Source organism: Otolemur garnettii, unplaced genomic scaffold (genome assembly GCF_000181295.1).
Source record: "Otolemur garnettii isolate 467f Iridium unplaced genomic scaffold, OtoGar3 scaffold00089, whole genome shotgun sequence".
Lineage (NCBI taxonomy): Eukaryota > Metazoa > Chordata > Mammalia > Primates > Galagidae > Otolemur > Otolemur garnettii.
In genome coordinates this window covers 2471431-2487780 of record NW_003852484.1, presented here as the reverse complement: position 1 = coordinate 2487780, position 16350 = coordinate 2471431, and the positions used below count along the sequence as shown (strand labels likewise).

Here is a 16350-nt window from a genome sequence, read left to right as displayed (position 1 = left end):
ATTTTTTTAAAACACTAATTTTCAGCACAAGTAATTTGAGAACTGCTGTTTTTCTCATTTCATCTTTTTGTGAAGTCACTGCTATTGTTACCCTTGCAAAGTCTAAGTCTCTTGCCTGAGGTTACACAGTTAACAAATGGCAGAACCTGGATTCGGTTCCAGGCCTTGTCACCTGGCTCCACTCTGGCCTTCGGAATGAAGAGGAGAACTCACTGGTGGGCAAAAGAGAAAAGCCGGTGTGACAGGCACAGGGCATGGCAGCACAGCCAGATGACCCCCAGGGTGAGCCAAGAGCATTTCTGAACACTGTCAAGGCCCCCACACCATAGCCCACCTGGTGTGGGAGGCCAGGGAAAAGGGGCAGGCATGTGGGGTGGGCTGCTGAGAGGGGCCCCCTATTACTGAGGTTCTTGTGAAGTGCTGGGTCACTGAGGTTGTTAGAATCCCTGGGTAAGTCAGAAGCTCTGGAAATATATATGCCCCCTCTTCCATCCCTCCCCCTCTCCTTGACACAGGATGGAGGTGAGAAAAGGCCATCTGGCCAGGCCTCTCAGCCACCAACCACAAGCAGCCAGGCCACACTGACCTGTCCAGGCTATGCTTAGGGTCGGGAGAAGTTAAGTGGTGTCAGTATTAAAAATAGCACAGTCAGCACTCATGAAGCTAGGGAAGCTGACTTGTCACAGCCTTATGAGGAACTGGGTGAAGGTAGTGTAGGACTGCAGCCCAATTTGGGCCTCTGTTATCAGACTGGAGCAAAGAGAATCTAGGAAAACTCAAGAAAAACAAACAGAAGCAGCTCAGGAAGGGTGGGTCTGGGAAGCACAGCGTCAGCTTGCAAAGGAAGAAGAGAAGGCTCTGGGTCTCTGACCAGGGCCCTTAGGGGACGGCAGGCTCCCCAAGTTCCCCTGAACTGGGTCTGTGGCGCCAGGGGGTAAAGCCTGCCCCCTGCAAGTGCCTGTGTGTCCTCCAGGTGGCTCTCTTAGCACTTAGCATTGGCAACCAGCCCACCTCACCCAACTGTGCGGCCAGTAGAGGGCTCTGCACAGGCCTGAAGATCTGTCCAAGGTACTAAGCAGCTGAAACACAGTCATGTCCTCCCAGCTTCCAAGATACCAGAACCAACTACCCTGTCACCCTCTGACTTGGCTGCAGAAATTCTGACTGGGAACTGTGGCTGGCCAGCCCTGAAGCCTTCTTAACATCAGAGAGCCCCACCGTCCCCTACCCCCACAGCCCTGCAATGCGGATGACATGAGTGATGCTCCTGCACTCACCTGGATTCGGTCTGGCACACCAGTGCTGTCCATGCGGCTGGCCACATTCACTGTATTGCCCCAGATGTCGTACTGAGGCTTCCGTGCCCCAATCACCCCGGCCACCACGGGGCCAATGTTGAGCCCTGCAGAGGACAGGAGTCAGCCACATTTACCAGGTTAAGACCAACACTTGCCTTGCCTGCCCTCGCTATCATTCTCCTCTGGACAGCTGTAGCTTCTCCCTCTGACTCTTGGCCTGAAGACGCCCAGGGTCCTCCAGGCCTGAGGCTGTGCTCACCCTGCAACCTCATACTTCTCTGCTCCTGTCAAATGCTTGCTGATTCAAGACACATCCACTGCTCCCGTGTCCTTGCCACCCAGTCAACACTCAGTTTGGCCAGCCTACCACCACGAGTTCCTTCTGCAACGTCTCCTATGACCTTTTGCAGTCAGTTGGCTTTTCTTAATTGTCCTCTCAGTGGCATTTAGACCCAACACAGCAGGACTTACCATCTCTCCCCCCACGTTGTGTCTTCCTCCACCTTCTTCTTCTCAGAAGCTGCCGTCTAACTCACCACCTGCACTAGCTGCTCTGTTCTCATCCTGCTCCTAGGGATCTCAGCAAGGGTAGTGATGCTGCAGTGACCATGCGCCGGTCACATTTGAGCCTCTGTCTCTTTCCCAGCACTTTGGCTCTCGTGTGTCCACCTCACACCTTCTTAGTGCCACCCATGGCAGCACTGGGCAGTCCTGCCTCTGGGCCTCTCTGCTGCGCTGGTCTCCTCCCAGTAGTGTCCTTCATCTTTCGCTCAGCTGACATCCTCTAAACTTTTTCTGCCCTGCCTTCAAGTTGCAGGGTGTCCCCTCCTATTGTGTAAACCGGCTTGTGCTGGTCCATGTGAAGCCTCTCTGTTGCCTGCTTCTTGTATGTGCAGAGCAGAACCAGAAACACAGCAGAAGCTCCAAAATAGACCCATTGGGGCTTCTCACGTAGCCAGCAATGTCACCAGTTCTCCAAACTTCCCTCCATGACCCTCCTCTTTAGTCCTGCTGGCCACAGGCAGCATTTTACCCTACACGTTATCACCAGGCTGAACTGTTCACCTCACTGACCAGATTGAGCTCTGAGGCCTTCTGACTCTTTCCCAAAGCCAAGCCCCTCTGCCCAAGAAGATATTCCTGAGTCTGAAGGTAGGGACACAGGACATCAACTGCCTGCCCAGCTCCTTATCTACCTCATGGTGGATGCTAAGGCTCAGTCCCCAGTCCTGGTCCAATAAAGGAGTTCAGGCAGTTTACAAAAACACACACTGCAAGAAAAATGCACACCAGGGTAGGTGGACAAGATGGGGTGAACCACGAATGAAGTCAATAGCAGTGCAGGCTCCCAGGTGCTCCGCTTGGGGCCTTCCAGCAGCCAGTGCAAAATGAAAGCACACAGCACTGTGCCCACAGGACAAAGCAAGCCAGCCCGCTCAGGGAAAGCCCAACTCTGATATTCTGACCAGAACAAATGGATATTTATGTCACAAGAGTGGTTCTTAGGAACCCAACATTTTGGTTTAATGTGGTAATTTTGAGAGTTGAAATGCCAATTTTTTTTTGGTGAATTACTGTTACTTTTTAAAATTTGAAATTTGAAGCAGGGGTGTCCAATCTCTTTAAAATTTGAAATCTGAAGCAGGGGTGTCCAATCTCTTTTTCTGCTGCACATTGGAGGAAGAAGAGTTGTCTTGGGCTACACAGTAAACACACAAACACAGTCTGGGGGTCTAAGCATGCCTTCCTAGTGCAGGGGCGAGGTGGGAACTCAGAGGGCATGCCCCACATCTTGCTGGATGTCTAGAGGCAGAGGAGGCGTCAGCAGGCTCTGGAAGACACCAGTGAGTACGCAGTGCCCACCCCCACCAACTGTAACATCAGCCTCTGCCGCCGTCTTGCTTTCTCCCTCGGAGCAGACAGCAGATGTGAAACGGGGAATGGGGAAGCCTCTCGAAGCCCTCGGCCTGACAGCACCCAGGGCCCTGCTCACCTATCTTCATCTGGAAGTTGTTGAAGGAGTGCTCATTGATGTATTTCATTTGGTCCATCAGCCTCATGGCAAAGTCGGCCAGGGCTTTGATGTGGGTCTTGCCCACCTTGTCATAGGTGGAGTCGTTGAGGCCTGAGGCAGCCATGTAGGTACTGCCAATGGTCTTGATCTTTTCCAGCTGCCGGAATCGGTCCTCACTGATAATCTGGACAGAAGGAGGCCAAACCTGGTTCACTCCCAAATCTGGAACCCTGAGGTCCATGAGGAGGGACAAAGGATGTCCAGGGAAGTGTAGCAGCACGGCCCCTCATGTGTCCCTCTCCCATGGCAGGACCATCTCTGCTGTCATCAGTGTGAAGCCCCCCATGCTCTTGACAGAGCCAGGCCTCCTCCACACTCCCCTGTTATATAACGATTGTGCCTACCTGCTCACCCCCACACCAGGAACCCCTGAGGACAAGGTCACTGGTCACCTTTGGGGCCCTGGCCCTGACAGGCTCTGGGAGGCTGTCTCCCCTTCATTGGCTCACATGCCCCCTCACCCAGGGAAACCTCCTCCTTTTTGTCCAGTGGAATACCCTTCTCCTGTCTCCCAGCCCTGCCAAAAGCCTCCCAGACCAATTTCAGAAGACTCCAGCCTCCCCCACCCCAGGTGGCTTATGGGCTGCCCCTGACACTGCCTGGCCCTGACTCTACCCTCCCGCTCCTCCTTGCTCTCTAGGCCCAGCCCTGGGCATAGAGTCATTATACAACAGGGGAGTGTGGAGGAGGCCTGGCTCTGTCAGGAGCATGGGGGGGCTTCCCCACTGGGGCTGCCCCTTCACACTCATAACTTGGCAAACTCCAGGGCTGAGACTGCCCTGTAGGGCTCAGCAGCCCAGGCCTGCACGTGCTCAGTTCTCTGTGGGCAAGAGAAAGGAATGAGGGCCCCATGTCTTTGTCCAGCCTCATCCTCCTCCCTCAGCCTGGGACAACTCCTAGCTTTGGTTGTTTCAAAACCCTGGGTTCAGGCACTGGGCTGTCCCAGGCCCTGGGGACCTGTCAACCCCTAGAAGGCACAAGAAGAATGGTGAGTAAGAGGTGTGGCTGGAAAGCCAGCTGCAAAGGGGCTTGGCGGCTCAATTTCAAACTGAGTAAAAACCCCACTCTGTCACTTATGACAATCCCACTCTGTCATCACTGCTCTTATATGGATCTCTACACCATGGAGTCATGGGCCCTCCTAGGAGCATGGCCTGCCCCCCACTCCTTCGGGCACCTCATCAAAGTCTGCAATGATCTCGTTGAGCAGCCGCAGGCACTCGACACCCTCGTTGTTGGCCTCCAGCTCCACGTAGAACTCGGAGAAGTTGGCAATGGAGGCGAACATGACGGCCACACACTCACAGGACTGATAGTAGAGCTCATCATTGCGCCGCTCACGGGCCAGGAAATGGGCAGCCACATCCTTGGGCAGGATGTTGTGCAGCAGCCGCCGGTTGTAGGCCTGAAGCTCCTCCATCTCCTCCTTCTCCTCTGTGGCCTGGGAGAAAGACAGCATTTACACGGTGTGAAACTTGAGCCCAAGGTATCAGCAGGGGCCGAGGGCTTCTCTCTCTGCTTCCTCTGCAACCAGGCTTGTCAAAGAGGCTACTTTGATGGTCAGAAAAGAAAGACATTTACAAGCATCCAGCTCTCCCACCTGCCTCTGGAAGTGCAGTGTGTCAGGGTGCTGACCCTGGAGCAGGGAAGTCCTGAGTCAGAGCAGGTCCCAGAGGGGAGACTGACAGGACCCTACCTGCCTAAGACTAGAACTAGGCTGGTAGTGAAAGGAATGGTCCATAACCATACCCAAAATAGTCCTCCAGCCCCCAACTTTCATTTTCCTCTGATATCAGGAGATTCAATAAGAAAGCAGCTTGGCAAGCTGTACTTCAACGACTGAGCCACAGGGAAACAGCCCACAGCCCTGCCTAGTCCCTCTGCCTCCCATGAGGGCGGACCCACCCCAGAGCCAGATGCTGCCGGACAGCCAGGAGGTGAGGTGCAACAGGGGCCCCACAGAGTGGGCACCAGGCATTCTAGCTGACTTTGGTCGTCACCCAGTTTAGGTCCTGGGTTTGGGCAGTTTGTGGTCACTCCCGTTCCAGGTTAAAGGGTCAGTGCAGAGCCCTGGGGTCAGGAGGCCAGCTGTGGCCCACAAGGGCTAAACAGATAGGTAATCATGCCCCGAGGTATGGCACGGAACCACCTGAACAGAGTTCATGGACACAGGATTATGAGGGGGAGTCAGTGGCTGCCTCACCTCAGTGTTAGATTAAGTGGCTCCCTTAACTAGAAGAGACTGTGTTGGAAAAACAGGCAAGAAAAGGTCATTAGCAGGGCCATTTAAAAGACCCAGCCAGCCAGAAAGGTGCTCATCTTTCTATTCAGGCACAACTAGAACCTCCACCAGGGCCAGGACTGCCTCCCTGATCCCTGGCTCTCCCTGTGGGTGGTGGCTGTGCATGGCAAGAAGCTGGCACCCCTTCCAGAGGCTACAGGACCTGTCCAGTAGAGAGGGAGAGTGGCCAGGGCAAAAGCTTTGGGACCCGAAGGCTCAGGACCAAGCCCTGCCCCTAAGGTGACAGACCCCAACTGTACCACACAAGGCCTGAGCCACTGCAAACATGGTTGTAAGGACTGGGGTCATGCCTGAGGATGTCCCAGACCCTAAGAGGCCTTACTGTCCACCCCCCACCCTCAGGTGCTGGCGTGTACCATCTTCCAGCCCAGCCTTCCAGCCTGGGTGACCTATGCACCTGTGAGGTGGGACCCTTTGCCCAGTTCCTTCCCTGTGAATAAGACCACCACTCCTAGCTCTGGACAGCTGTTCCCAAGCAAAGAGGTGGAGCTGAATCCCCATACTTCCCATGAGCTGACCCATGGAAGAGCCCACAGTCTGCATGTCCACCTCTGAAAATGAGCCAGACAGCCCTGCTCCTCTCACCACTGAGGCACGTGCCCTGGGGCCCACAGAGTCTAGGGGCACTCCAGCCCCTTCATTCTGCCCAGCAAGTGACAGACATGGGACCATGCCTTTCCCAGATAGCATCTAACCAAAGTGTCAGGCAGAGTGGAGGCAGAGGCCAGGCAGGGCCACTTGGGCAGGACTCCAGCTGAGGCAGAGACCAATCCCCTGGGCATAGCCAGGTGCTCCTGTCACATCTGGGAACTCCACCCTAACACAAAGCTGCCAACAGGGCCAACTATTTCTATGGTTGGACCCTGGCAGGACAGGAAGGTTCAGGGTCTAAAGCCTCTTGGTGGCCCCAATAAGGTCAGTGTGGGGGAAGGGGCAGAGTTGGCTCTCCAAAGAACTGAGACCTACTGGTGAGGCTGGAGGGGCCTGGGAGGCAAGGTGTACTCCTTGTGCAGAGGCTTTAGGAAGCCGAGGAGGCCAGGCTTCCCTCTCCCTGTCAGCACTACACTCACCCACCAGGACCACCAGTCCAACTGCAATGGAGCTGCTGGGCAAGCCTAGTGGTGGCGCAGGACCTGTCAGGCATCCTTCCTAAGGGCTTTCCAGTTTGCGATAACTGGCATTTATTTGAGGTTTTCCCCCTTCTCCCAAAGCCCAGGAAAAGGATAGGAGACTGAGGGGCCTGCTAGCTTCTGTGGAGAGAGGGTGGACACAGGCAGGTAGAGACAGGCTCAGCCACACATGCTTTCTCACACATATCCACGTGCACACATGGAGGCTGGGAAGGGACAGTGTGAGGTCAGTCGATTCCCTCCCTGTGGAGAGTTTTGGTGCCTAAGGAATGGAGAGAGGATGGTGGGGCAGAGAGGGAGGCTGGAGGGGCTAGAAGATTAGTGCCACCAAGCAGAGAAACAAATACAAGAAAAATAATGGGAGGTAAGTTTCCCACTGCCAGAGATGACACATGCAAGCATGGACAAGGGAGGCTAGAAAGAAGGCTGAGGTCTTGGATTAAAACGGGAGGTGCTGGTATGAACTCAGGTTTAAAAAAACAGATACGCACATAGACAGTGAAGGAATATTAGATTTGTGGGTGCACACGTTTCTATGTGTGTTTTTACACACTTTCATAGAGTTTCTGGCTTTGCGCATGAAGAGGGCCCAGAAGCACTGAGCACGCCAAGTGCTACGACCGTGGTCTCTACACACCGTTCCCCACTACAAAGAATGAGGGCTCCGGGAAGAAGGTGCTGGCTCCTGGGCTGCAGCAGGGAAAACACAAGATAAACCTGACACACTTGTGCCAGTAACTTAGGAAATGCTCAAAGAATGATGGAGACATGTCAAATGGCACAGAAGCCAACCCGTAATGCACACCAGCCAGACCCTGGTCACTCTGAGCATTAATGTCATTAGTGAGGGTGGCAGAGTATAGCCCACAGGAGTGAGCAGGTCTGCAAGTCCCTGCTAATGCTGAATGAACAGATGGATGGTGGCGTGGGCAAGCTTTCCTTACAGTGGGATGCCAGCTACCCAGTGTAGAGGGCATGATGGACATAGAATCACCATCGGGCCCATCCACAGTGGGGGCTGAGACAAGCTGGAGTATTTGATGGTCACAAAGGCTGGTGGGTAGAGATTTGCCAAGGATCGGAAAATTGGTGTAATATTAGACTATCTTTCCATAAATGCCAGTCAAGTACAAAGAGAGGAAAGCAGACTTGACAGTGGAAAAATCTAGGAGACCCCAGCAGGTGACCAGGACTGACATCACCAGCGGTGGGAGGGGTCTGCACGGGTCTGCCTGCTGTCGTGAGAAATGTGTGGCTCCTTTTCCATGGAGTTCCTCCAGGAAGGTGGCCTATCTGGACATGGGTCTAAAGGTCAGAGAACAACAGGTTCTTTAAGACTGGCAAGGACTGAGAGAAGAGGAAAGACAGACTGCTCCAGACTGGACCTGAGGAGATGTGACCACTGAATGCAGCATTGAGGCAGCTGGTAGCATGTGACCAGGGCCCACTGCACCATGGCTGATCCCACAGTAGTGCACGGGGAGAGAGCATGGGCTACCCTGAAGAGCTTAGGGGTGTAATGAAGCAGAAATGGCCATTTCTGGGGCTACAGAGGAGGGGGTGGGGGGAATGCTAAGAATACGAGCCCTGAGGCTGACAACAGAAGGGAGATGGCAGCTGAGTGACTACCCCTGGAGGTCTGGCACTGGGCTGCTGGAGGCCTCAGACCCAGAGGAAGAAGAAAGTCTTGTCCCCATCCCCAATACACACTTCCCACAGCAGGGGAGAGGCCCCGAGGCTGTGGCTGTTCCTGGCCTAGAAGGTTCAGAACCTGGCTGAGCTGGAGAGACAGGTGCCCTCACCTGCTCCCAGCTCATCAGGCCTCTGCCTTCATGCCAAGAGACGCACCCAAGAGAAAGCTGGCAGCAGCCTCCATCGGACCCTGTGCACACTCAGGGTCTAGACAGAGACAGGGTTGGGGTGGAGTGGGGGCTGGAGTCAGGAGGGCTGAGCAGCAGGCTCGTTCTTCTCCAGGGCTTTGCAACACAGTTGAGTTGCGCAACAACAACAGACGATGTGGGTTCCTGGGGGCTGTAGAGCAGGGTGTGTGTGAGCAGAGAAGTGCAGGGACATGGGCTCCAGGGCCCACTGAGCCCGGCCAGTCCCTAATAGAGCTGGAGCCTCCTGGGAGTGTGCCAGGCATGCATGAGAGAACGGAGAAGCCTGGGAGGTGCAGGCACGCGCTGGGAGTTCCTAGGTCACTGCACGGAACAACATGACAATCTCCCTGGTTCCCCCCACCTCAGGATACCCCCATTGCAGACCTCCAAGCTCAAGTCTAGCCAGACCCCATGCAAAATACCCTGCAGAAAGGGTGTCCAAATGCTCCCATCCTCATCCAGCATCCAGTGAAGAACTGGGGCCTCCTGCCCCAGCCCAAAGACTTCTGGAAGTCTGGGGCAGAGGAGGTCTGAGCAAGCTGTGCATGAGTTGCGGTGGCCTGGAGACAGGGGCTGGGGCAGGCTTAGCATGCGAGGGGCTTGGCTGGAATAAAAGGTCTGCACCAGCCCACATGAAGAGGGGCTTTCTCCTGCTGAGCCCCCCAGGGAACCTCTCCTGACTCTTCAGAGGTCGTCAAGCAGGTGACAAGGGGCCACAGGGCTATTGCTAGCACATACAGCACCCTCTGCTGGCCTATACTCAACCCTTCCTCCAAGGGGACACAATGGACAGGTCACAGGGTATGTAGCTTAAGAGCCAAGTGCTGGCTGGATTTTCTCACTTTCTGTGCTCCAGCATGGTCAGAGCTGTGGCCCCCTGGCCACCCCACTGCCTCGGGCTGCTCCCTCCATCCATCTCTCTGGAGGATTCTTTGAGCCAAGTTCTGGTGAGCTCAACCCTGCTCACAAGCCTTTGGTGCCAGCCCCTCACACCTGGCCAGGCTCCTGCCCCCCACCCATCTTCTCCCCTCTTTCTCTACCCTCCTGGACTCCTTCCTGACCCTGCCACACACTAGGCCTGCCCACACCTCCCCTCTGTCCCTGCCTATAGACACACATGGGAAATGCCCAGCCAGTATCAGCCGAGCCAACTTCAAATCACACCTCCTGGGCCCATCAAAGTCCCAGCACTGTTGAAGGGGGAGAGGGGGTGTCTTGAATAAACCCTAGAGTTTTGTCCCTTGGCCCTGGAGAAAAGGGAGGAGATCTGCTGGGACGTGGCCTGGGCAGGACACCTTGTCAGCATAAGACTGAGACCCAGCCCAGTCCAGCTGAAGAGCTCGTTCACTAGATCAGTGGCTCACGAGTGCCTCCCCCACCTGGCTCCAGCCCCGGGCCCCCCACCTGCAGTTTCCAGAGGAAGTCGAGGCGGGCGGTAGACTCCACCTGCTGAGCATGCAGGTACAGGGCCAGCACGAAGACTGAGATGATGATGGGCGTCACCACCTTCAGCGCCACCTTGGTCGCATGCTCAGGGCTGCAGAGAGGAGGCAGATAGGTCTGAGACCACCCTGACCCCTCACAGTAGGCCCTGAGGACCCCTGGGCCTTTTTCCTTCCCCCCACTAGAGTGTCCCTTCCTCTTCACCCTTCTGCTCCAACTCTGCCTAAGATGTTGCCTCCTCTAGGAAGCCTCCCTAACTGCAGCCCATCTCAGCCCCTGCTCAGGCAGCCATTGCTCCTCTCCTGACCCCTCTCATCCCCCAACAGCAGACAAGACAGGGGCAGTGGGTGCAGTGAAAGGGAGCCAGGCGGGCCCCTGATCCTGCCTCTGGGCAACCCTGGGCAAGTCTCTTAATCTCTCTGAACATTAGTTTCCTCATCTGTAAAATGGGTTAACAATAGCCACATTTCAAGACTGTGGCGAGGATAAACGATAGCGCATGCGGCATGCTCAGTGCTGCACCCGACAAACAGGCACTCTCCCGCTGGCCACTGTCACTGCGCAGTGGTGTTTTTGTTAACATCATTAGCCAACACTCTTAACAAAAGCAGCTATTCTAAACCCTGCTCCTTGTGCCAGCAAAGAGCCCAAACCTTGAAGGCTACACGAAGACTCCCTGCCCACACCCCTGCAGGCCTCCAGAGGGCAAGTGAGCACCAGCTCCTTTTCTCCCACAGCTGTGTCCCTGAGTGTGCTCCTGGGGCAGAGCTCGAGGCTCGGTGCTTTAAAAAGAGGCCCGGAGAGCGACCTTAGAGTCTACAGATCATCATGGGGTGGTGGGGATCATGAGGAAAATAAGGGTGTCCACCCCATTAGGACATCTTGCTGCCCTGGGAGGGACTCCTCCACACCACCCACCTCCCCATGGATCCCCTCCAAGGACCCCCTTCTAGACACCACTGCCTTCTCCCATCTGCTCTGCACAGAGGGCAAGAAGAGGGCCTACCGACGAGGAGGCTTTAACTCACCACTGGGAGGTCCCGTTGTTGTTGAAATCTCTGTGAACAGAGCAGGGAATACTACTCAGGGCCATGCTGCTACAGACAGTAGGCTCTGTCCCCACTTGACATCCCCCCACCACTCTACCACCCTCACTAGTTTGCTCCTGGGCTCCCGATCCCCCATGCTTCACATCCGAGGACACTTTCAGGTGGGAGGCCTGAAGAAAGCCCAGCCCCAAGCAAAGAGCATCTGATTACCATGACCAAAACCACCACCTCTTACCTCTTACCCTGCCCACCCTAAGCACATCCACCTGGACCAGCCCCTGTTGCCGTCCAGAGGGAGAAGAGACACCCTACACCTGTTCTATCCAGAGTGGCAGCTGCTGGCCACATGTGGCTACTGGGCCCGAAAATGTGGCTACTTCAAGTTCAAACATGCTGCGAGTGTAAAATATACACCAAGTTTTGAATAATTCATGTGGAAAATAGGGTAAAGTATTTCACTAATAATTTTATGCTAATTACATATTAAAATGATATTTTAGATAGACAGTATCGTTTAAATGAATTACACTTATTGCTTTTTAAATATGGCCACTGGAAAATTTTACTTTAGATATGTGGCTTGCATTTTGTATCTATTGGGACAGTGCTGCCTTAGAGCCAAGGCAGGGTCTCCCAGCCCAGAAATGAGTCCCATTCTCTGCTGCCATCTCAGCAGCGGGGGAGGGGCAGCAGGAAGAGGGCAAGTGTCCCAGCTCCAGCCCTGACCCTGGGTAGAAAGGCCCTCCTCTCCCCGCTCCTGGCAGGACTGCAGCCATGCTTTTGCTGATGGTCCTGTCTGGTCATCTGCCTACAGCCCCCACAACTGCCGAGTTCTTCCTGGAGTCTGACTTAGCCCCTTCACTACATCTTCATTCTCTCAGCTGCCTTTTCCCCTCACAAGAAAGGAATGTTTCTGATGGGTTATCTGTACCCACAGTTGTACCTCCACTGTCTAGCTCAGGGGCTGGCACACAGTAGGACTTTCGTAAATATTTTTGAAGGAATGAATGGGCGAGGAATGGATCCCCTCCTCTAACTCAAAGAAAGTAGTTTGCCACTGCTGCATTTTCTTAGGGGACACAGGTCTTTTTTTTTTTTTTTTTTTTTTACAGTTTGGTGTACGTGTAGGGGATGGGAACAGGAAGAAAAAGGTGGTATGTACCAGGCATTTTACATACATTTACTACTATGGGTATTATTCCCATACTGGAAAAAATGAGATTTAGAGGAAAAACTGAATGTGTCTAACAGAGATTCAATCTCAATCTGACCCAAAGCTCAAGCTCTTTCCCCTTATGGCACTGCCTCCCTTGAAATCTGACATCTATCACTAGATGACTAGGCTTACTCTGAGGCCAGACAGCCTTGGACACAACCTTCATGCCCACCATGTCTGGGCTGTGGGGCCTAACATCTGCCACCACGACCCAGAGCTTTGAGCAGGGCACAGAAGCCAGCCTCTCGTGCCTGGCCTCTCTGTTTGCCTGGGTTGGTGTGAGGATGAGAACGTATAATGTTCATAAAAATGTCTGGTTCAAGGCAGGACTGCAGACAACCACAGCCCCATCCCTCTGCTCCCACGGACCTTGCCACTGAGTTCTGCTGAGCCTGGACCCCTCTGGGCCAGAGGGGTCACAGGCAGCTGAAGCTGGGCAAGGACAGCCTGTCCAAGGCTGCCCTGGGGAGGGGAGGAATGTTATGTCAGGAGTGAGTAGCACACTAGAGGCAGGAAGACAGTGAGGCCTAAGGGCAACCCCACCCTGGGGAAGGGGGAAAGAAATAAAACCCCACCCTGCTCTGCCCAGGGGAAGGGGCTGGGGAAGAACGAGACACCCTCCTTGCAGGACCAGGGTCCAGCTTCCTGCCTCCCTATAATGCCCCACACCCAGGGGGCCTGAGGGAGGCGCCACGTACATGGAGTTGGCGGTGACCAGCAGGTCAGCATTATCAAAGAGTGTGACTCCAGGCACCTCGACGACGAGCACATAGACAAGCTCGATGGCCAGCATGAGTGCCAGCTTCCCGATGCAGCTGATCTGCAGGAACACGGAGCAGGCCAGCAGGCTGAGCAGCACGCTGTAGGTGAAGTACTGCGGGCAGAGGGCAGGCGTCAGCTGGGCCCCCCAGCCCCTGCCCCTGCACGGGCCCGGCCCTGCTGACCCAGACTTGCCAACAGGCTGAGCAGCACGCTGTAGGTGAAGTACTACAGGCAGAGGGCAGGCATCAGCTGGGCCCCCAGCCCCTGCCCCTACATGGGCCCGGTCCTGCTGACCCAGACTTGCCAGCAGGCTGAGCAGTGCACTATAGGTAAAGTACTGTGGGCAGAGGGCAGGTGTCAGCGGCCCCTGCCCGCTCCTATAGGGGCCTGCTCCTGCTGACCCAGACTTGCCAGCAGGCATGACATGAGGTGGAGGCCCCTGGTAAGGAAGCAAGTCTGGGATGTGAGAGCAGGCTCCAGGCTCAGGCTCACCTGGGTTCAATTTCCAACCCAAGCCACTCACTCAACCCCTGGAAGCCTCGGCGTCCCCATCTGCAGAGATTCCTACCTCGTGGGCTTGCTGTGATAAACACACGGGATGAAGCCCTTGGTGTGGTGCCTGGCAACCCTCAGTAACTTCAGGAGCACAGGCCTGCGGCTCCTGACTTGCCACCTTGACGCCCAAACTTCCAAATGTTGGAAGTATTTTCATAACTCACACGGGGGCCACACCTGAACCGACCTGATTTGGGGACAAAGCCTGCCCTGACGGACAGGGGGCTGGTTTCCACCTTTCCCCTGCTTCCGATGACCAGTCATATGTTTTGCCATGTAAATATTACAGTGCTTCATTGTCAGGTACTGATCCAGACTCTGCTGGGGGTGTGAGGCAACCTTTTAAACTCTGAAAAATTCCAAAGTCTAAAATAGATGTGGCCCCAAAGGCTTCAGATGAGGGACTGAGGCCCTGTACTGTTTACTCTGGGAAATCCCTGTGTTCTCTGAGCCTCAGTTTCCTTCTTAAACAATGAGGAGCCAAACCAGGTTTTCTCAGAGGTCCCCTTCTACTCTCTCATCCCCTGACGCTGATCATAGACACGTCAGCACCTATCTCTGACTTTGTTCTTCCTTTTAAATTTAGTGCCATTATTTCTGAGTCAAGCTTCCAGGCTCCAACTATTTGCACACACTGCCTCTGCTCCAGGCTGGGGGCCAAATGGTGGTGGCTGGTAGGGGGTGTGGCCCCCAGGTTGGGACCCTCTGCCTTTACAGGCCTTCTGGAGCCAAGAGAGAACCTATCGAGGGTCCCCTGGGAATAAGAGTGGGGGGTAGCCTCAAGTTCCCACCAGGAACGGGGGCAGAGGGAGGCATGCCCAGACAAAACAGCCCGAGAGCCCCAGCAACCTGTCCTTGGGAGGGGGGAAGGGGAGAGGGAACCCCCCCAAAGCCAACCTGGATTCCCACTCAGACCCTGGGCCCAGACAACCAGAAAGCCAAGGCTTAATGCTGGGGTCTCCAAGGGGCTGGGGCTCCATGAGGAAGGAGTTGCTGAATCAGAAGAACACTTGTGGGGGTGAAGGGCCTGACAGCCCTGTGGTCAGCAGGGCCCGGGTCAGCAGGCCTAAATGGGGCATGCTGGTGAGGGCTGAAGGCTGGGACCAAGCATGTCCCACAGATGTGCCAGAACATGGCCATGGCTGCCCTCCTCCCCCGTACCTCAGCTTCTCCTGGGGAGCCACTGCTGAGGGGCAAGTACAAGACCAAAAATAGCCTCAGCTCCTCAGCAAACAGCCCTCAGGAAGCGGAAACACTGCTCCCATGGGCTTTCAGCCAGATGTGAGGGGAAGTGGGGAGGGGAGGCAGGAGCCAGAGAGGTGGGGCGCAGGCCCATCTAGGAGTACAGCCGAGCCCTGCTCCTCTCTCCTTGCCCTGTCTGTGCACAGTGAGCAGCACTGGGCTCTTTCCAGGGACAGGCCACCCACTGTGACCCTCAGCTATTGTCCCGAACCTTTGCTGAGAGTCAGGGGTGCTTTGGGAATTAGAGGAAAAGCAGGGACCTTCTCTCCAGGAAAGGCAGAACTGTCGCCATCCCACAGGTTTCACCTGAGCGCCAAGCAGGGAGCTGGGGACCTGGGGGCGTGGAGCAAGCACCAGGGCTGGGAGCCCAGCCATGCCACCCTCCAGCAATCTGTTCCCAACAGACGCAGCAACGTGAATGAAGCACCCTGCACACCATAGGTACTTAATACGTGCCATTTTCTGAATGAGGACACTTGGAGTATGTCAAACCCCAAAGCCTGTGGGTATAGAATTTCATTTTGGGCTGATGAAAATGTTATAAAATTAGGTTATGATGATGGCCATAGAAATCTGTTAATACACTAAAATTTACTGAATTGGTCACTTTGAATAGGTGGCGTTTATTGTGGTGCTGGTTTGGGACTGGGTTTGCTCCCCTCCTTGCTCTCTGGCCCTAACAGCTGGGGGCTCAGGTGGGCTCTCCTGAGATAGGGCTGGGTCTGCTGCAGAAGCTGAGGATCCAGAGTTTCACCGTTGGTGAGAAGCATGAACTCCAGAACCAGACAACTGGGATGAGAGCACTGGCTCTGCTGCTGACCAGCTGTGTGAACTGGGAGAAGTAACTTAACCTCTCTGTGCATCGATGCTCAGAGATAATACAGTTATCGGTGTCATAGGGTTGTTGTGAGGACTTGACAGTGAATGCATGTAAAGCACTCAGCCACAGTGCATGGTAGAGAGACAACAGCTACATTATTATCATTGTCACTGTCATGCACAGGGAGAGAAACCAGAGGAAGGAGGTCTCTAAATGGCAGTCATCTGGAGGGCCCTGACTGTCCCTCAGGATGTCCCAAGCAGCCAGCACAGCATGGGGCAGGGCAGGAGGCTCTCCCAGTACCTCGGGGAAGTTGCAGTTGGGCCAGGTGCTGCCACAGAAGCCCTGCTCGTCTCCCAGGCTGTAGTTGACAGCTGACTCCACCACGTGGCACGCGCTGACCTGGCTCACACTGATGTTGTGCTCCTCCGCCAGGCAGTCCAGCAGGTCCTTGGAGTTGCACATGAACTGGGGCAGGGGAGGAGGGCAGGGAGGAGCAGCTCAGCTCCTGGGGGCAGCCAGGCAGCTCACCACCCACAGGCAGCGGGACCGCCCATCCTCTGTCTCCAGTGCAGCCTG

General features: G+C 55.0%; 1 protein-coding gene across 1 annotated transcript in view; it reads right to left on the bottom strand.

Moving 5' to 3' along the window:
• The window catches only part of ADCY5 (adenylate cyclase 5), a 154170-nt gene that overhangs the window by 1486 nt on the left and 136334 nt on the right, over window positions 1-16350 (bottom strand). The window contains 7 exon segments of the mRNA XM_023516289.1: window positions 1278-1402; window positions 3292-3496; window positions 4550-4813; window positions 10089-10221; window positions 11156-11185; window positions 13091-13266; window positions 16075-16239. Of these exon segments, the coding sequence (XP_023372057.1) occupies window positions 1278-1402; window positions 3292-3496; window positions 4550-4813; window positions 10089-10221; window positions 11156-11185; window positions 13091-13266; window positions 16075-16239 (1098 nt within the window).